At 32.7% G+C, this 22,830-nt stretch overlaps 1 protein-coding gene across 3 annotated transcripts in view; it reads left to right on the forward strand.

The window, feature by feature from the left end:
- LOC129218549 (Kv channel-interacting protein 1-like) overlaps positions 1-22,830 on the forward strand; it is a 235,764-nt gene that overhangs the window by 174,848 nt on the left and 38,086 nt on the right. The window contains exons 1-2 of one of the 3 annotated variants that reach the window (XM_054852852.1): positions 4,148-4,229; positions 21,240-21,374. The exons of the other annotated variants lie outside the window; for them this stretch is intronic. Coding sequence (XP_054708827.1) covers positions 4,148-4,229; positions 21,240-21,374 — 217 coding nt within the window. Of the gene's footprint in view, positions 1-4,147; positions 4,230-21,239; positions 21,375-22,830 lie in introns of those variants that run through there. 3 annotated transcript variants of the gene reach the window in all.

Genomic DNA, 22,830 nt, shown 5'->3' on the forward strand with positions numbered 1-22,830 from the left:
TAATAAAAATAAATGTATTGAATGATATTTTTTAATAAAAAGATTAATTCATAGTTTATTTGTTTTTTTTTCATCATGTAAGAAGTTATTAATATTAATTAGGTAAAAATTCAAATATAATTCCTATATTTTCATTAACAACTCTGCAATTACATGGGCAGGTAAGTGTTGTTAAGTAAATTCATACTGAATAAAAAGTGGATAGGTTAGGAAAACAATGATAAAATATAATATAATAGTTAATAAAAATTGACAAATATTTATAATCATTGATTTATCGATAGTTCATCAACTATATATGGCGCGTTTTCGACCGGAGGCACCGGTTGACCTGAAGTGATCCTGTGACCGCACGCTCTCCGCCCTCTATCTCGAAAACGGTTCACCATATAAAAAAAAATTTTAAACAAAATTTGTAGAGAATTTTGTATTCTACAATATTGATAATAAATACAAATAGCAAAAAACCCATAGGAAATGAGATATTTACAAAAAAAAAAAAAGCGCAAAAAAGCGATTTTTGTGACCTTTGATCTTGAAATTTAATAGTTGCGTACACCCTACCATATGTAAGTTTTGAGACAACGTTTAGAGTGTCAATATACACTGTAAAAAAAAATCTGTAAAATTTACGGAAAAAAACTGTCAGCCAGGACGCCAGTTTTCTTCCGTTTACTTTACAGAAATCTTCCGTATTTTTATTATTTATTCAAGCTGATTTATAATTTTATGATGATTAAAAAATGAAACTATACTTTTATAAATACATTTCAATATTTACTATACTACTACGAAATACATGTATACAAAGGTAAATTTCCGAATATGCCTCTGTAACAGATGACAAAAAAACTTAATAATAAAATATTGATTAGGATGCAATGAAATGGAAGTTGCAGACGATTTAAGACTTAATTGCTTTAAATAAATATAAGATCAAAAAACTCGAGCACGAGAACCAAAATCCAAACAGGCGGGCGAAATTTCGAAGAAAAACAAAGTACGCGGTGAGGCGATGGTAACAGTTAACGCTTATAACCGGTTACAGATTCAAAAAAACAGAGAAATCCTGTGTTTTAATACGAACAGTTTTTTCTGTAAAAAATACGGATAACTTCTTCAAAATTTACAGTTTTTTTTTACAGTGTACAAGTATTTACAGACTTACAGCAGGGTATCTCGAATTCCGAGGTGAATTTACTATAATGACTGGACTAGTAAGGTCAAGCTGATACGTTTAACAATTTAACTCCCGAATTTTTAAATGTTTTTGCTTTTTTCAGAAACACTTTAAAATGACGAAAAAAATGGAAGAAAGGGAGTTCCTCTTGAAGTGATTGAAAGATAGCATATAAGAGAAGATATCCATACTTATGCTTCATCAGATTTACATTTCTCCTCTTACTTGGATATATACATACTTCAGGCATTTTATGAGACTCTTCTTTAAAAATAACACTTAAAAATTTCGTTTCTTTACGTCAGTAAAACAGTTGATTCATTTGTATATCAACTTAACCCTCTTCAGGTCAAGTTGATTCATTTCGAAAAAACATTTTTTTTAATGTGAAAAAAAATATGCAAGAAAAGGTTTTGAAATCATTATTTGATATATAAATAATAATAGTGTGACATGAAGTCTTATTTTGATGCGTAACACTAGTAATAAAGTTAGAAAATCAAAATGTAAAGATCGTATCTACTATACCCGGTCTCCCTTAATGCAAATGGTGGCTTCAAATAGTCGAACTATAAAGGAGAAATGAATAGAAAAAGCATTGTTTTGAGTAAGAGATGTCTGTTATTATTTATGAACGTGAGTAAATTGTAAACGTGATAATTTAGCTTTCGTTAAAAATGCCTTGTCTTTATAGGCGAATAAATTATGTCATTTTTTGCTGTATCTTTCGTTACTGTTGACACTTTGTCCGTTAAAAAAATGTCAAAGAGAAAAACAAGTCACAATTTAACATTATTAAAATGTAGCACGATGGCTATCTTAACACACTGCTGGGCTCTTTCCTTCTAGAGTTTTGTTTATAGTCCGTGGGGCAGTCAGCCATATCATTTCTATCCACAACAGAAACTTTCTCAATTAAAAAAGCAATAGAAGTGTGCGAGAAAGTGTTTGATGGTTACATTACTAAAAGCTCTTCATTCAATAGTTGAATCGAAATATTAAAAAAAAAAAAAAAATGCTATAAAATACCGACCTTTATGTGCCAACCTGTAAAGAATTCCCTTGCGACAAGCCAATAGGAAGCGATGAAAATGTAAACGAACCAAACCTTTTGTTCTTAGGCTATGTTCATTTTGCGCAGTTTCAGAACTATGTTTTTGTAAATAGTAGTTTTACTGGGAAAAGAACTTTTTTTTTAAAAATATTATACAGACATGTTTTATAGCTGGAAAAAAAAAGGTTTTGAACACAAGTTTTGCATTACAACTTCTATCTGTAAGCGTTGGCAATGATTGTTGAGGCTACATTCGGAAACAAGCACCGGTCGCGCCAGTGCTACAGCAAGCGTTCGGAAACGATAGAGTTCCAATACCTTTTATATTGGGAATCAACCGTTTCGACGGCCTGCGGTGGCACCGGTGCGACCAGTGCCTGTTTCCGAATCTAGCCTAACCTGAAGTAAAATATTTCAGCGTTTTTTTAAGTAAGCGTTACTGATGGAGTAGCTAGAACGAAGCAATAAACTTTTTAATTTAAGTACTAGAAATATATCATATTTTTAAAAAATGATGCATGGTTACAGTTTTTAATATTATTAGTATCCGAACACCACAGTTTAAAAACAACTTCAATGAGATTCTAAAAAACATTATTTTAAATTATATAATTAAATTCATAATATTTAAACGTACCAGCGTAATTTTCGTATTTATTGTTTCTAATAAACGCCTAATTTTTCAATACCGTAACAGCATTTAATCTTACAATGAAAAATTTTTACTACTCCATACCAAAACTCAAAAACTACTCTTTTGAGCTCGTAAACTAGTAATACTAACAAATTATTTAAACTCGGAAATGGTGCCGGAAAATTGGCAGAACAAAATTTTTAAACTTTTTTAAATGTTTTAATTTTTATATATTAATAATATGATAATGTTGGTTTCAAGTAAATGAACATAATATCAAGTAATAAAATTTATTAAATGAGTTTATTTTATACGGCTTCGTAAAATTATGAGCAAAGGAAATTCTATTGAATGACCGTTTTAACTGTTTTACTGTATTGTACATATTTTCAGTGTTTGAAGAAAGTATTCTGCATCTATTATACACCTAAGTTTTTGAGGAAGGACAATTTTTACCTTATTTGTCCTCATTTTTGCGATTTATCCGCTATTTTTATTATCCTCGGCACTTGTGTCACCCAATTCCGCGGATAATCGGTAGTTTGCTGTAAATCAATACTCAAAAAAGTTTACTGTTATGCAGAAAAAAAGGTAATTAAACGAAATGTTTTCTCACTTTGTTTACGCGCCTTAGCGTCGCCTGAATGAAAATGTGTTTCCTGGAAATAATAATAGATTGAAGATATATTGCTGAAAATAAGCATTTTTACCCCAACTTATGCAAATGTTGGAGATCCAATGACTGGTTTTGCTCGGGGTCCAAATGTCTTCTTTTCTTTCGATCATTCATCGATAAAAATGCGTAATTGCGCTTCTCAAAACAGGACATTTTGGCATGGAATGGAATTCAAAACATCGAATAGAAAGAAAATGGGAGCAAAGCCAACGAAAAAAAAACTTTAAAATTGAATGTTTTAGTTGAAATAAAGTTTAAGGAGTTCAAGCGACGGAATATTTATTTGACAAATGACAGTAGCTTTACATTTTGAAATTTCCTTCATTGCAGAAGAATATCTACAAAAGGATGCGTAACAATCTCTTCGGGTCCTAAGCAGAAAGAGTAAAGCATAATTTTGTCTCTTCCGTTTGATTGCTTTTCCAGTTTTAATGAATGATTCTACGGGATGAAGCATCTTTCGGAAGGTGCTCGTGAAAAAAAATAAACAAAAAAAGGGGAAGGGGAGGGGAGAGAGACAGAAATAAGGAAGTTTTGGGCCCTGGGCCAAAAGAGGGTGCACGACTGCTTGTCTCGATCTCTGTGACTCAAAAGAGGCCCGAGATGCAAGGGATTCAGACTCGAGCTACACCATGCGACCGCCCCGTCAAGAAAAAGCGCCGCAAGGGAGCCAATCTCCCCGGCAGTAAGTAGCCTCTGTTATATTCGGACTCACGTCAGCTATAGTTATATATCAGCTATATAAATTGCGTCAATAATTAGTACGTACTGTTTTACATTAAGACATTTAAGAAGAAAAATATTGACCACGACCATTATGTAAAAAATATCTTGATCATAATATTTTCAAGTTTTATATATATATATGCTATATATATACAGATGCAGTACACTCACGAAAACCCGAAGTCCCAAGAGACCGGCTAAAATGTTCGAGTTATGGGAAATTCCCACAACAGTCTCGAGAGTTTGGGACCAGATAAAACTTTGAGATTAAGGAGTGTTCGATTTATAACGTTAGAGTTATCGAAATCCGACTGTGTATATATATATACATATATATATATATATATATATATATATATATATATATATATATATATATATATATATATATATATATATATATAGTAAACTCCCGATTAGCGGTGGACGGTTCGGATTATCCGCGGGCCTTTTCACAATTTTTTTCAACAGTCATTAAATGTTTTTAAAACTTATGATTGTGTTGATGTTCGTTTTCAGCTTTTTACAGATTTGTATTTTTTGCATTCAAGGTTAGTGGATACACTATTTCAATGTTTTTAGCTATAATGTAAATGTATGTATGAGTGTTATTCATATTTTATAGCTATTGCATACAGTAGTATCGTCTTTTACCCATTATTCGGATTATCAGCGGTTTTCGCTTATCCGCGGTTACCGTGCCAGCCTATTCCGCAGATAATCGAGAGTTCACTGTATATATATATATATATATATATATTTACAATGGGGTTAAAGTGGAGGCGAAACAGTGAATGTTTCATAAAATTTGACTTCCTGTTCAATTTACGCTTCAAACTCTTTTTGTTAAGTCACATAATGAGAGAGATCATGTTGACATCTTCATTATGTAACAAATGTTCATTTCGAGCTGCCCCACAAAATTTAAAGTTTTCATTTCATATCGGTTAAGCTACATTTCTGCTCTTTGTGAAAAATCACTCATTTTTTATTCTTTTATCCATATGTGGGGAGAAGTGTAAGTGACTCGTAACAAGCGAAAGATTTTCTGACATTACTAATTTAATTTAAATAGTTTCAAATTAATCAGATATCAAGGAAGTTTCTCACCCCAACTTAGGTCTAAAGGCACTTGGGAAAAGAAGGAAAAAACAATGATTTTTTTTTGTGAAGGTTTACTATCTATCATCCATTTGCATCCTAACGTCTTTTGTTAAAACACATAACGAGACTGACCACCGTATTAAGTAACAAATATGTTGATCATGTTTATTTCGATCTAGTACATCATCAATAGCATTTCATAGTGGTTTATACTGTAAATTTTACAAATTGCGTTCTTTGTTTTTATGTTGTAAGGCAAAATCCGAACTTTTCCGGTTCGCTGGGCACTTTGAAGAAATAGTTTTTTCACGTCACCCTAGTTCATCTCTATTACGTATATAGTATGTTGCTGCGAAAAAGGGTGAAAGACCGAATATTTCTGGTGAATCACAGGTGAAAGTCGACAATTTCGGTCATTGAAAGCCAATTGAAGTCATTAACCAATTAGGTCATGAAAAGCCAATTTAGGTCCAATTAGGTCGTAAACTATATTGATACGATCGACACTGTCACCTCTTCTTTTGGGAACCCCTGCACTAGAAAGAAACGAAAAAATAAAACAACAAATGTTTTATAGCTGTTTACTACACTGTTAAAAATTTTCCGGAAAATTTACGGTAATTGTTATTGGCATCCATGTTGCCAGTAACTATTACCGTAAAAATCAAATGTTACTGTAAAATTTTACGGTTTCCTTGGTAGGCCGCAGCAACCAATTGGCGCTGGGATCGCTTATTTCTCCGGTAAAAATTACCGTAAAAATCGGCGATGCGTTAGCCCGCCATTTTACAGTAACAATTACCAGAAAATCTTCCTGAATTTTTAACAGTGTAGCTATTATCTACTTGACTTTATTATATTTTGACACATTAAAAGAAACATAACGCTAGGCACGGGATTATATATAAAAAGTGTTGATCATGTTCATTTCGACCTACTCATCATAGAGCTTGTTTACGTTTCGAATCGGATAATGTACATTATGTCATTTTTCATTTTAATGTCGACGGACAGACGTTACAGAAAAACGGGGATACTAAACAATGAATGCGTTTTGGTGACTATCATCGATTTTCATTCAAACTCCTTTCACTAAGCTCGGCTTTCTATCATGCATGAAACATACTAAAAAAACTCTGTCTAGACAAAAATCTCTAGAAGTCGAATGTATTTTAAATATTTACTGCATATTCAAATAATGGACCCATTTGGCAAGTAAGAACTTGTGTAAATCTTAGATTTTTTTTAAACGTAATTTTTTTTTAAAAATGGACGAGGCTAAAGGTAATTACATTTCATTTCACTTCTTTATGCTATTTAAGCTATCGAGGAATTCATAGGAGATAACTATTTGTTTTAGTTTTCTGAAAGCAAAATTACTTTTGATTTAGTATAAAAAATAAACGGCGCGAAGAAAAGTGTTGTCGCATTGATGTCAAAACATCAAAAAATGTCAAATATTTTTTTTAAACGTTTCCACGTTTACTCAGGTTGTAAACTAGTAGTTTTTCAGATAGGAAATACAGTTCTAATTCATCAAAATTGCAAAAGGGAGAGATATACGATATATTACAAGCAAACACCCAACATGGCGTTGCGGCATCCAAAAACTACACTTTCATTCATATTGCCCCCGGATCATATATCTAAACTAGCCGTATGAGAACTTTGAGGTCTAATGCCCTATTTCTTCCCCCACGAGGTTGATGTCGGTAGGTAATCACACTGCACACAATAAGTTCAGAAGCTTAAGGACATATGCACCTATTTTTATCAAACTGACCCGTGGATAGCATGCGACCCGCTGAATCCTTCAGATGTAATCTGAAATGATTATAAAAGAAAAATCATACAAAAAATTTAGTTATTCGCTAAATGTATGTAAAATACGCACAAAAAAGGTAATTTACATCAAAATCAAATCTTTCAAAAAATAGGAGGAATGTAAAATTTAGTTTATTCCATTTACTCCAGAATGCAATATTTGTGGAGTAAATGGAAACACCTGCCGGCCGCTTCTTCTTCCCCCATGAGGTTGATGTCGGTAGGTAATCACACTGCACACAATAAGTTCAGAAGCTTAAGGACATATGCACCTATTTTTATCAAACTGACCCGTGGGTAGCATGCGACCCGCTGAATCCTTCAGATGTAATCTGAAATGATTTTAAAAGAAAAATCATACAAAAAATTTAGTTATTCGCTAAATGTATGCAAAATACGCACAAAAAAGGTAATTTACATCAAAATCAAATCTTTCAAAAAATAGGAGGAATGTAAAATTTAGTTCATTCCATTTACTCCAGAATGCAATATTTGTGGAATAAATGGAAACACCTGCCGGCCGCCTTGTCTAGTAGTCAGAGAAGTCTGCGATGGGGAGGCCCCGGGTTCGAATCCCAGCCCGGGAATGGATGTACTTTTTCTCGCCTGTCCTTGTCCTTTCTTTGTGCCTTATGGCATGTGTGTACAGTGGAACTCGGACTTCACACTGAATTACGGTTCTGTTGGAAAACTGAAGTAGTGCACCCCAAATTGCCAGCTTAGATAACAATAACAATGGAAACAGCTAAAATACACACCAAAACTCTATGGGAAGGTAAAACTCATGGTAAAAAGGATTTTAATAACCTTTTTTGTAAAAATCAGTTTCTTCACTTTTATAGACCTGCTGGGTAGGAAAATCTTAGATCATTAAATTTGAAAAAACAGCCTTTTTAACAGCGTCATCTTCAAGCAATGATGACGCCCACACAATTGTTTCGAAACAAGTAAAACTCTCAGACTCTCTTCTATATGTTACCTAGTCCTCACTCACTATCAGTTTAGCTTCAAAAATCCAATTTTTACTTTTACCCAAACTGACCCTATATGCAAGAAAAAATAAGAACTACAAGTTTTCATATGAGAGCATTTCATACACTGTAGACATTTTTGTGTAACTTTACTCCATAAAATCGGTAGCAGCTTATCTGCCTCCACTGGTCTGGAGTAACTTAAGGGGGTCCGGGACACATTTTGAATTTTTTTTATTATATACTTTAGAGTTTTGAAATTTTTTGCACTGATTCACCATTTATTTAATAAGCAAAATCATAACATAAATATGAAAAAAAGAAAATTTTTTATTTAAATTTAATTAGTTTTTTTTATAAAAAATGGGGTTGCTTTAAATTGCTACAACTCAAAATATTCTTAAACAATTTTCAATTTTTTTTCAATGAATTACGCACAAATATCTAAGCTTTAATTTTTATTCGGCGATTTTAAAAATATTGATTCAATAAAAAATAAAAAATATTTGAAGAAAAATTCGAAGATACTTTTTTTTAAAGAATCGTAATTTTTGCAGTAAACGTTTTTTTTTTCAAATTCGACGAATAAAATTTAAAGTAAACTGTTTGAAAAAGATATGCTCCAAGTTTCATTACTTTATCGGTTCCTGACTTATAAGAGTTTGAATGCAAGAAATCGGGAAAAATTGCATCATGGAGAAAAACGCGTTTAAAGTTTTAAAGTTAAGTACACATTAGTTAGGTGCATGCAACAAAAATAATTATATCTTTCGTTCTATTTAAGATAGAAGCAAGATTCAAACCTCCCCTTAAGCAGAAAAACACTGAGTAATTTTTTACATGATAAAAAAAAATTGCAAAATTTGACGATTTTTGTGTCCCGGACCCCCTTAACTGATATAACTGGTGTAAAGTTACACATCGTATGTGGAAGGTTACACCATGGTAATGTAACTATAGCGTAACGTCTCACTCATTTCTGCGTAAAGCCTTGGCTTTCTAGGAGCGAATCGCCGATCTTCGACGTCACTCATCGCCGTGACGCTGAAATCAAGTCAAGTGGATTCCGGCGTGGCCATTCACGACGTCGAAATAGCTCGAGCGCGCATGAGCAGAAGAATCAAGTTTTCGCCTCGGCGAGGAGCGACGCCGACGCTAAGCTTGTTCGCTCTTAGAAAACCAATGCTTAAGGTTACATCAGAATTTTCTGTATACTTACATTTCTTGAACGAGTACTCATTTTCAATAATAAGCACACTTATACTTCAAGTTAACTATTCGATGCTTTAAATTATTCAGATATATTAAATGATCAAATATATTCTTTTTATACGTTTTAAATTGAAAGTACAAAAATAAACTTGTAAGTTACAATACTTGAAATTTCGTTATAACAGTATTAAAAAAAATCATTCCAAAACCCCTTCTTTACATTTCTTGTTTGTAACCATTCGGTTATTCAATATTTATCAAGTTCATGCCTTTCAAACCTAATACACACCAACTAGCTGACCCGCGCGAAGCCATCGCATTTGATAGCGGTAATTTAAAAATCCGATTTTTCTAACGGCAATTTAATGAGAAACAGTAACAATGAACTGTTTAGGTCAAAGTGGGGCACATTGTTACAGTGCACATGTCTCCGTCTCTCATTTTTGTTACGTTGGTACACATGTTTGTAAACTTCACAAGCAGCCATTTTTAAGCAGTTGTCAACGCCGCAGCTTGTACCGCGTTTAAAAAATAACATACAGATCAGGTTTTTGTGTGATCAAACGACGAAAGAAATATTTTAATTTTTAATTTCTTTCTGAACGTATTATATTTAGGAAAGTGATGTGGTTTTTTCTCTTTTTTTCTGTATATATAGTTACAAACTTCTGTTGGGTAGTTTATTGTAAACGTAATATAAAATGCTCACTTAAATTTTCTATCTGTTTGGCCTCTCCAGGCACTGTGTTACGGGTCACTGTGTGATACTGTACTGACAAATTACTGACAAACATTGAGGACAATAAATATGACGTTTGCTATTTACGTAGAAGTGGCAAAGTTGATAATCATTTCTATTTTCCTATTAAACCCGATATGGTGATGCTATCGTAACAGGATATTAAATTTGTGCTTCCTATTGTAAATGTTACAGCAAGAATGATCAAACGTCAGACAGATGTCTCTACATTTCCAAAGAATATAACGAAGAAATTTAATAATTGTTACATGTTTACTTTTCTCTTATTGTTAATTTTTCTATTATTTTTATGTTGCAACATTGTGCACCTTATGCTGTAACAGAGGGTTAATACCACAGATACGGGGCTAAAGGTTACGATCGACTGATTTAATTAATATGCAATTTTAATAAGGTAGTTGCTAACAATTTTCATGTTTGTGGTTAGTTATCATAGGCCTCTTCGTTCTCCATATGTTCAATATCCCTTAAAATTGATATTTTTGATTGATAGATTTTATGAATAAGAAAACTTTATAAGATTAAAGTTTTCTATTGGAAGGGAATTTCAAGAACTCTGTCCCCTGATTTGTTATGTTAAGTGGCAAACATCAGTGATTAAATTTGTAAAATGTTTAGGAAGATATGTAATATTCAAACACAACACTTCAGTATTTAGACATATAAACTTAGAAAAAATTTTACATCAAAATGATCGATGACAAAGAATATAGGAAATCTATTGTCATGCTACAGCGAAACAATCTGCTAATAAAAGAAAAAACGGAGAACATCATTTAAGGAAATTAGTTTCAATGAATACGTTCTACTCTTGCTCATAGTTGGCTAATCTAATGTAAAAACCGAAAAAGGCAAAAATTAGTATAGTTTCCAACTATAAAGGAAAATTAATCTTTTATTTTTGGATCATTTTCAAATCATATGATTGTGTGAGTGTGTATGTGTGTTAGAGAGAGAGAGGGAAAGAGGGAGAGGGGGGAAAGGGAGGGAGAGACAGAGACAGACTGAGAGGTTAAAAATAAACGATCTGTGTCTAAATGATAGCTTCATGAAAAATTAAACTTTTTTGCCTCTTCTATGATGTTTGCGTCTTTTTTTTTTTTTTTTTCAAAAAAGTCTATAAATTCAACACAAAATTAATTCAAGGAATATTCTACAGAGACTTTGTCGTCTTTTAAGAAATGAAATGTATATCGGAGTGTACGTTTTCTGCACCGTTCAACCCCTGTCAAAATTTAAGAGGATTATCTGAGTCTAAAAAACGTATTTTTCACTAAAAATCTTTATAAGAGACAAATTCAGGATCGTGTTTCAATTACGAAAATTGTACTTCAGTTTTGACCAGATCTAAAACAAAGTAGCAATCAGCTTTACAGAGATTCAATCCTGAAAGCCTCTGCCTTAAGCAGATGAGTTTGGTTTGGACAAGCTTAAACTTAAAATAAATTTTGATGTTTATCGTAGAAAATATGCAGATACGTTTAATAAAATATATTTTGCCTTTGATAGTTTATGGGGGAGTAACTATCTCTCTTTAAAAGAAACCGACAGCTCTTTTTTCATAAAGCACTAAAAATTAAAAAAAATGCTGATAGTATACGAATTAGTGTGAGGCACTTATAACATGGATGCACTGATCTATCTCCAATTGTTCTCAAGTTATTGGTGGTAGACTAATAAATGTCCTAATTTCATTGAGCTTGAATCCCCGGTGATTTTTGATTGACCTGTTCATATCAGTTAGGTTGGATAGCCGAACATTTGTCATATTTTTACAAGCGAAGAATCTTTACCACAGTTATTGCAACATGTTTCGTGACCATGAAAGCTTGCGTGAGGTACTAACAAGACAAAAATTGCGTGAAACTTTAGATTCTATTTTCCTAAAGCGTTGGATTGGTTCGGTTGGTGCCATAACTTGGCTGGCTTGATCGGCTGAGCTCTCCTCTCGCAATGGGGCCGTATGTAAAGTATGGTCTAAAACAACACCAGAAAATTGTAAAAAAGCCTTTTTGTAAGAATTCCTGTCCGCTACCGACGTTGTCCGAGAATTGCTGGGTGCTTATTCCAACAACGTGTGACGCTCAATCGCATGTACCACTACTGGTTGTTGTTCTTTTTGAAAGTTTCTATAGATTGAGGATTCTGCAAGTTTTGTAAATTAAAGGCGCTTTGAGCATTCTAATTTTGTGTAGAGTTTTCAGTCGCTCCAGAAATTAGGATTGTTTTAGATTTGTGGTGGGAAAAAATGTGTATCGGTATCAAATGTTTGTGAAAAAATTGTTTTGAAATCAAAATATATTTAGACTTCCTGCCAGGCCCTTGAAGTGTCGCCAAATATGTGAAAACTAGATTTTTATTACTATTGTTATTTTTTAAACATTTTTATGGATGAATTTTTAAATCGCTATAAGAAAAAATATTTTTTATTCCAACACCGAATCACATTTTAGCCCTCACCAGGCCTTTTTTCGCCAAATATGTGAAATATAGCATTTTAATTTTCATTTTAAAAACTTTTATGTATTTTTTTTCCTTAATTGTCTGTACCAAAAATACTCGTAGTTGCACAGTAAGTTTATCTGTTTAGGAACAAAATCTGATATCGTATAATATTTAAGTACTCTGCAGGACCAGAGAATTTCGGTATTGTTGGCACAATTTTGATATTTTGAATATTTTGACCCCTTAAACCGGAATATTATTTAGAGTGTTTTTAAAAATTAAGCTGCTAATAGAGTGCTTTGTGTACATCATATGAGTACAGAAAAGGTACAATTGGTTCAGAAGAACCATTTAGGGGTGTTATTATATTTTTTAAAAGAAAGATTTTAAATTACTTTATTTTTAAGAAATATGTTATGTAAAAATTTTGATTCAAAGAATTAAAATGTAGAAATTGTGCAAATAATATGAATTCCTGCGGTTCAGCGGAGGACTTAAATATTAAAAGATACCATAATATTGAATTTTTCATGAACAAACCTTCTTCCTGTGCAACTATTTTCGCTACAAGTGATTAAAAAAATCCATCATAGAAATTAAACTTTCGAAATTAAAAAAGCTGTTTTTTTTTTTTTTTTTTTTTTTTTTGCATAGTTGGCGGAACTTCAAAGGCTATTAGTTAAAATAAATTTTGATTTCAAAACAATTTTTTTCCACAAACATTTGTTACAATGCACAACTTTTCCCACCACAGGCGTTTTCGATTTCTAAACAAAATTAAACTAGACCCACCCTGGTCCACATGAGCTCTTATATGACCTCCTTAAGCAAGGGTTCCAAAACTTTCCCGATTTGCTGCACCCTTTGAAGAATTATAATTTTCTTTTACGAACCAACTACTCTATCTGATACATACACAAATATTCATATCATGGCCACCTTGCGGCACCCCTCGCCTCCCCCTACGGCATCCCAGGGTGTTCCTGTCCTAAAGTATTTACTAAGAGTTTTGAATCACACTGTACATAGAACTTTAATTAAACGGCAGATATACTTCGAATAAACTTAATATGAGGGTCATTCCATACGAAATGAGCAAAATTCGCAAAAAAGTGGTGGCCGCATGGTAACAGATTTTTATGGAATTTGGTATACAGGTTCCTTTTATGCCTATATAAAGATATCTAAAATATTTTTGCTTAAAAATTTTTTTATTTGAATAGTTACATGCGATTGAAAATTGGTCAAATTGAACAGCATTCTCATAAATGCTAAATGTTGCATTTTTGAAGGCTTGTATCTTCTTAATTATTGAATGAAAACATAAAAGTTACATGTTGTTGCAATCTATGGAGTAAGGTAATTAATCTGATGTCAGTAAAATTTTCAAAGTTATTATAGTAAACTTTTAACCGAGTTTCAAAAACTGAAAATATTTCAATTTTCTCATAATTAAGCATTTTATTTTTTAATCTCAATCTTTAAGGAATGTATTAGCTTTGATGAAATTAATACCCAAGAGGGACTATCTAAAAGATATGGATATCTAAAAGACACTTCAATATGTTACGTAAAAAAACTTGAGTAAATTTAGAGCATTCCCTCATCTTCAAAAAAAAAAAACATCTGAAATAGAGGAAAAAATGAAATTTTCGGAAAGTTTCGATTTTTTAAAGTACGATTTCGTCATCAAGAAATTCATAAACAATTACTAAATTAGAGCAGATAGTTAGTTATAGATAGTTTTTCAATCTGAATCATTTTTACTGTTTTTTTTTCTTTAAAAGAGCTAGAAGAGTGAGTTGAAATCTGAAGTAAATTGGCAAAATTTCAATCTTTGTTAATATCTCAGATTCAAAAAAAGATCCGAATAAATTTTACTTTGCTCTTTTCCATTAGAGATTTGTTTATAGAATGCAGAAATATTTATCTTTTAAGTGTACGTTTATAACTTATGGAGTTATTGAGTCACAAACTGGCAGCAATGAACTCTGAAAATTTAGGCTTAGCGTAAGCATCAACTTCTAATTTCAATATCAAAGCAATAAACAGTTTTTAAACTTCCATACTTTGCATTCCCTCATAGATATGCATGGTTTATCTAAATAAAAATTTTCATTGAAATCTGTGACGTGTCAGCCACAGCTGATTTGCTCATTTCGTATGGAATGACCCATGAATGACCGCTTGGCGTAGAATATATTCATGAAAGGGTTTTTAGATTTGTTATTTCAAACGTAATTTTTGACCTGCTCAAAAAAATTAACATTTGCACCTACGGTGGAAATTCAAACCTCTTCATCTTAAGCAAAAACTAGATTGCAAATAACTTTGATGCTTAAATATCGCGATTAATGCCGAGATGGTTCAAGAAATCGAAAATAAGGTTTTCTCGTCGAATCATTGATGCAAGTTAAAGATTGATTGTTTGACTCAAAGGAAATTCAAAGCGCTGATTTTTTTTTTTTTTTTTTTAAACAATAACTGATGTGAGTGATTGTTGAGATGCAAGAGTTCTACTTTCCATTAAAATTCTAATATTAATCTTTTTAGTGCGTTTTGCAATGAAAGAAGAAACGAAACATTTGGATCGATTTTTAAGATCCAAATGAAAGAAAGAGCTTATTTCTGACAAATAATTTATTTAAATGTGCATGTTTCAGAAAATTTCAAGTTTCAGCAGGTTCGTGAGATAACTTAGTATTGTCCAATCCGATCAAGTGTGTATGAGTTTTCCTTGCTTTTAAAAGATCTTTGAAGAATACTATAGTCGTATGTTTTATTTTATGTGTTTCTGTTTAACTTATTTTAACTAATTTGATGAAAATTGATTATAATGTTTTGATGAAGAAAGCGTGAAAGATGGGATGCTTTGATCTGTTTTTTCAGTGTTCTTTTTTGAGCGATAAGAAAATATTTACCATAATACTTTCAGGGACGAAAATCGAACTGTTATATTAAAACATAAATAACGTTATTTCATTTTCTCGCCCGAAGTAAGCGTCCAAATGAAACATAAAAAGCACGCCTAATGTTTTTATGTAGGGGAACATGGGGCTAAGTGAAATAGCGGGGCAAAGTGAAATGGTGAAATATTTACTCTGATTTTAGCTCCACCTATCTGGTATTATTTTAACTATATAGTGCTACTATATGTAGTCTCTTCCAGTCAGGAAAAAAGTACTGCTGAGAATTAAAGCATTTAATAATACAGGCAACTTTAAAAGAAATAATACTGATGTTGTTGTTGGTTGTCGTGTCCAAAGAAGAGCAGAGTGCGAAAGGTTTAAATGGCTCCAAAAGTCTTGAAAACAAGATCCGCTAATTCTGGAGCCCGATGACTGTAAAGGATTTCATGCGGTGGTGCTCCAAGTTGGAGGAGGGAGCGAATAATGGCCTGGCAATTAAAGACATGGTCCGGGGTTAGTTGAGAACAGGGACAGTGCTTGCAGATGGGATGGGATTTAATATTATTTGGTAGAATCTTCATGCCCTTGAAATGTCCAGTACGTAGCCTAGCTGTTGTAGAGGAGAGGTTTCTTGGGCAGTGGAGGTGAGGGATTGTTGCCTTGCTGAAAAGCTGATCATAGATCCTTCGCCTGGCTACAGCATTAATGTCTTTGAAGGTGGCTGTTAGTGGTTGGTCTTGGTTACGTGCCTCCTTTGCAAGGGCATCTGCACATTCATTTCCCTCGATTCCGACATGAGCTGGGATCCACTGGAGAATGCAGGTTGTCTTGAGTGAGTGGAGAAAAAAATTAATTTCTTGTGTCAGTCTTGTCATACCGTTACGTATGGATGTAACAAAAATAATTCTTGACTTACATATTTTGTTGAAAGTCAAGAATTATTTTTGTTACTATAAAATGATAAAGTTCTTGTTATTAACATTTTAAATATTAATTGAGATCTTCTAATAAGCAATGCAAAAAAAAAGTTACATATTGAGCTTACTTGTATTTTAAATAAATTGTACAACTAGTCAAGTACATACGGGTCAAAGCGGATGGGGCAAAAGTGAAATAGCTTGTTTCATTGACTCTTTCAACCATTTAATGTAAATCACTTACGTTTTCATTTCTTAATTAATGCATTTACATTCATTCATTTAGTAATTCACTTATTTAGTGATTCAATCACTTATTTTCTTATTCGTTCATTCTTTACTCGCTTATTTATTTTTCTTCATATATTCGTGTTTCATAATCTTTGAATTTCTTCATTCAACCTTTTATTTACTGATTCTTTTGATCAAAAATAAGTTATATAATGAAATAAAAAATATTTAATTAGAAAAAATATTTTATTTTTCACTTTGCCCCGTGAAAAAAAAGTGAAAATTTTCCACCTTTTTTTAAAGACTATAATTTGCTGCCAAAAATAAAAAATACTGTTCCAACGCAAGTTTTATTATAAATCACAATGCTCTTTAAGTACTGTAATTTTCAAAACAAATTTCCGATTTGTTCATTTTGAAAAAACTCAGTCATCTTAACCATTTCACTTTGCCCCACACTCCCCTACTTAGTTTCATTTTCATGGAATTTTATGGAGCCATTTAAAGCCCTGCAGCAAAATGCCATGCACTAATAATGGCAGTTCATTTTTTTTTTATTTTGTTTACTCTTAAGAATAACAAATGAATGTTGTTGACGAAATTGCGGAACGTGTGTTAACCAGCCAAATCAGATCAACTTTCTTTTATTGCAATAATGTCAAGTTTTCCAAACATTTCCTCCCACTCTGATAATAACCAAAACTTTTTTGGTAAATTTGAATCCAAGTGACAGATAACGAAGAATCTTTTACAGCTTTAATGCATGAAGGCAACTGAGCCTAATGTAGTCGCATCTGAATGAGCGTATACGGAAAACTCATTTCTCTCTGCGCATTTCTTCTCGCTTTGCATTAGCGTAATCGAAAGTCTGCTGGTTCCGAACTTTTTGCAACTTGGCAAAACACCAAGCAGTGTAAGAGCCGCGTGGAGTTAGACTGATTCAGCGGGGAAAAAAACAAAGATAATTAGATTGTTTTCATTGTATAATTCCTATTGCTTAGAGCATTCCCCCCCCCCTCCATTTTTTTTCCATCATGAAATCGAGTGACCGTAAAATTCGAAACGCATTGTCGAGTTTACTGGTTAGTTATCTCTATGATATGGTGTGTTCGTATTTTATACCTCACATGAAATTTTGAATTCAATACAATTCTTTGAGGGTAGGTTTTAAAAATAGTTTTCTTCCCAAAAATAAGGGGTAAAAAAAGTCTAAACAGTCATAGAAATCTTACACCTTTTTAAAAGAGGGGCGATAATAAAGTCTGAGAACAGCCTATTTTTTTTAAAGATCTCTCAAAAGGCCATCGTTCATTGAAATAAACAACTTTTTGAACAAGTCACTAAGGTCTTATCCGCAGTTTAGATCTAGGACAGTGGTCAGAGAGTCTGACCAATAAATGAACGCATGCGCATAGTTTCATTTTTAAAAATTCATAATATCCTTAGAAACTGTAGCATTTGGTAAATGACAGTAAAAACAGCTCATTGATATACTTAATATTTTTTTAAATACTCCTAGAACTTTTATGGTTCTGCATAAGGTTTTTTGGTAGTTTAAATCGGAGAGTTGTACAGCCACCTTGTGAAGGAAACTTATAGCCAATGAACAAAAACAAAATTTTCTATTCGATGAACATGTGAGATTTTTGCTCTAAACTAGGGATGCCCACCTACGAGAGGAGGAGGGGGGGGGGGACATGGCGCAAACTGCGCCATTGAAATTTTTAGGGGGGTTAAGAGTTATTCTTTCCTTTTTGAGGGGTGCTTCGCGATATTTAGGGTGTGCGCATTTGCTCTTAGTGCGTGTGGAGGAGGGGTGCACCCCTGTCCCCCTTTAAACCAAAATGTTATACAGCCTTCCTTACATTCTGTATTCATTTTCTACTCATCTTTTACATTGTGTTCGCAACTTATTATTCATTTTTTATTTTCATTGACATATAAGTTACTTTTGTTTCTCATCGGTTATTTAAAGCTTTTATTTCCTGCCTTCTTTTTCTTTCCTTTTCTCTTTTTCTTTTCGAAATTGCCCAGAAAAGCGTTACTCTTGCAAATGCATTTAAAGGAAATAACTATTGAAACTTTTTTTAAAACTACGAACTGTTTAAGAACTGTTGTCTAATCACTCTGCTCCACGTTTTCTCCTCAGTGGCAGCGCATTCATGGCAACTATTTCACACTTGCTGCAACATGAAATTTGATGAAGATTAATATGCGTTTCATAGTTAAAGTTTCTGAATTAAACTAGTTAGCCATCCTTTTCGCTGCCAAACCAAGCTGAAATTCCTTCTGGAAAGAAAGCAAAAACCTGTTTTTTAGGGTGTTCTTGGGAAAAATAAGCTTGTTTTTCAGTTTAACTTTCTAGACTGACTTTGCTGGCTCACTAACAAATGCTCGGCTTATCGCAGATGGCCCATGGACCAAAGATTGAGCATTGCAGATCTCAGTCCATTAGTCGCACACCATTTTATATTTTTCCTCTTAGAACAAAACAATTGTAGAAAAAGTTTCATATAATTTTAACAACGGCAACCCGTAAACCAGCCCCATGAACTAGGCCGAATCAAAAAAAAAAAAAAGAAGTTTGAAATTTTATGTTGATAAAACGTTGGCCCAATAGCCCCACATGTACCACAAAATAATTAATCCAAATTAAAAAATATTTAGGTGTCCTTCAAGTGGCCTAAATCTCAAAATTTATCTTCAAAAAATTGATTTTTCTATTTATCATTAAAACTAACATCAAGTTCAAAAATTATTAGCGAACACATTTTCAAATCAACATTTGCAAATGAATAACAATAAAATAATGTATTTAAAATGAAAAATTTAGCATGAACTTGAAAAAAAATCCATATTTTGAGTACAATGTGAGAGACTTAAATACTGCAAGAGATCGAAAATTTCTACTTAATGTTAATTAACTACTTTACTGTTTATATGTTTCAGTTTGATGACTTCTTAAAATTTACCTTACATTTTTAAAAAATATATAGAAAAAATTATTTTTTTTGAAAAAAATTACAAATTTTAGACCTTTTGCTATGCACCTAAATCTTTTTAAATTTGAGAGATGGGGGGGGGGGCTACAGGGGCAGCGTTTTATCAACATGAAATTTCGAACATCCAAAAACAATTTATTTTTCGATTCGGTCTGGTGCACAGAGCTGTTTTACACTTTCAGGCGCAAGTCGGCACGGGTTGCCGTTGTTCAAATTATATGAAACTTTTTTTTACAATTGTTCTCTGACACCTAAAAGGAAAAATATAAGAGAGGTATCGACGTCAAAAATCAACTTTCCTATTTTTTTTTGGGGGGGGGGGGGACACTCTAATGTCCAGTATGCAAAAATGTTCCTTTGTGAAAACCTGTTCATAGCAGCTTTTACCTTCACCAAGCAGATTGTTCTTTGATAGATGCACAGGTTTTGTGTTGATAATACTTACGTTATGAGCGTTTCGTTCATGGAGTCCAATGCTCATGTGATATTTAGATTCAATTATTTTTTGTTGACAATTAACATCTTAAATCATTTATTTTGTTAAAATTTGAGAATAATATTTTCTAAAATATATTAAAGCTAAATGAAAAAAAAATTGAAGTATTTAAATTTTTATGAAAGAAAGATATCTCGTCCTCTAGCTATAGGACAACGGGATCAAGAAGATAACAATATCACTTCAGTTTTAATTTTATTACTGTTACCATTAGAAAAAAAAACGTTTCCTGCTTCAAATTTTTACAATATCAAAGTTTTACTTCATTTGCAAAGGAGTGTAGTTAAAATATGACCATTGGTAGGAAGTTCCAAAGTAATCCTACTGGAACTTTTTTCTCGCATTTCGCGCAATATGTTTTCGATTTTGCTTAATGATCCTCTTTCACAAAATAGCTGTTTTTCTCTTTAGTAAAAATGGTCAACGTTATTTTTGTAGATGTCTTCTTTTGAACTTGAAAATATAAAAGATTCGTGGTGTGTCTCTTGTTTTTCTCTTAGTAATTTTCCGTTAGACCAGATAGTAGGGGAAAGTAATGGTCATGTTGCACATGTTTTGCTCTCATTAAAAGTACCAAGCGAATACTACATTAAATATTATCTGATTTGAAATTTTGTACATCATCTAATGTATGCACCATACTGATACTTACCCTTTTATACTTTTGGGAGGTTGGAGGGTGGAGGGAAGTAGGTAAAACTTTCTAACATTTCATTAAAATCCCCCCCACCAAATTTAATTAGTTTTAAGATACATATGTAGTATTTTATATGGCATAATCTGCCGATTGTTCTCTTTTACTTCAGCTTTTTTCCGTAGAAAACAAGATGTATTTTTCTTTTCAATGTGCCTTTAAAAAAAGTTTGATCTATGAATGCTGAATTTGATAATTTTCATAAAAGTACGGAAATTAGGTGTCCTACGGAAATTTCAAATATAGATATTCTTAGATTGCATGCAGCGTAATAAGTATTGAACACATTCTCTATGCCTTAAACATTTTTCATTGTGCTTTTCATCGTTTTCGGGTATTTTATTATAACTGAAGTCATTAACGCAATTTGTCTAACTACAAATGTCTTTTGATTCTGGATTCAGAAACTATACGAGAAACAGTACTGGAATTCTTAGCAACTCATATATCACCATGTCTTCGACCCTCGCTCGAAAGGATGAAACAGAAGATTCAACAACAGCAAGCTCAAGAGAACAACAGAGTGGAAGAAGCAGCAAGTAGGGAAAAAAATGGCTTTTTTAGCATGATACCCTCAAAGTCCTCCATCTACTTCCATCTGGAATAATCCATCACCTCTTCCAAGAAACATGTGTTCAACTTAACAAATCATCTCCTTCCACTGATAGTTCGTTTTGGTTGCCATGTGAAAAATTTTCAATATTTTACTAACACAATGAATGTCATTTCTTTGTTTTCCCATCTGATTTAGCATCCTTGACTACTTCTATTCCTTCATAATTTCCAGCCCGATATCATCCACTATGGATTTAGAAACCGCCCTGGATGTCTCCATTTTAGATGTTTTATATCAAGGACATGAGCCGTTTATTTATTCATAATGTATAGAAATATTAATTGTTATTTTGAATCAATAACCGGGCATTGTTATACCGAAGTTCGATACATTCATCGCATACGTTTGATTATTTTGCTTCCTCATCCACGAGCTAAAAAATATTCAATCCGGAGTTTCAGCTAAAAGCTTAGGACTCATTAAATGAAGTGATATTAAACCTTGATTAAACAAGTGCATTTCTGAATTACTGAAGCAATTGTCAGAAGCTGCACTAGTGGTAAAATAGTGAAGTTATTCCAATCTAATGTCCGCTGGATGAAACCTTCGGTGCTTAATATTGAGCAACATGTTTCATATAATCTACGAAAAATTATCTCGTCTGAAAATTAGCCAGTTTTGAACATAAAACATTTCTAGGAAATCTCATTAATAATGGGATATTTCGTGATACAGCAAATAACGGTGGCCGAACCGGGGAATACTACATTCCCCAAGACATTATACATCATGATTTGCCTATCTTTGATACAACCTATGTTTTAACTAATAATTACATTTTTTCTCCCCCCCCCCCTTTTTGTTTGTCTTTTTTGTATTAGTATCTCCATGTATAAAAATTCAGTGCTGTCAACTAAATATTTCTCCTCTTATCACAGATTTGCTACTATATTTATTTGATAAAAATGACTTTTAAGAGTTTTTACTTGAAGTAAAGATATGAGAACTCGACTTCAAGCTCATTTCTATGCGTTGCGCAACCTTAAAAAGGCTCATTGTAACCTTGACACAGGTGAATGCAGCGAATTTGGCATAAATATTTACGTTGGTTTTTTGCACTGTTATTTCCTGAGCAAAGTAAACGTTTACTTCTTTACTTCAGCTTGTTTTATCGTTTATATACACAACCCTTTGTCCCTCTTTAACCTACGAGACCTCAATTTTCGTAACCAATAGACCTAGATACATACTTTCTATCGCAAAAAATCCAAAGTAAGATATGGAAAGTTTTGAAGCGGAAAAAATAGAGCAAAAAAATGCGAAATCTAATTTTTTTTGCAGTCCTTTTGCCCCCGTTTATGTTTAGGGAAATCAGAAGCATCAAGAAACTATTCTAACACAAACAAAATGTCATCAGTACGACCAGCGTTCACCGAGAT

The sequence above is a fragment of the Uloborus diversus genome, chromosome 3, assembly GCF_026930045.1.
Source record: "Uloborus diversus isolate 005 chromosome 3, Udiv.v.3.1, whole genome shotgun sequence".
In the NCBI taxonomy this organism is placed as follows: domain Eukaryota; kingdom Metazoa; phylum Arthropoda; class Arachnida; order Araneae; family Uloboridae; genus Uloborus; species Uloborus diversus.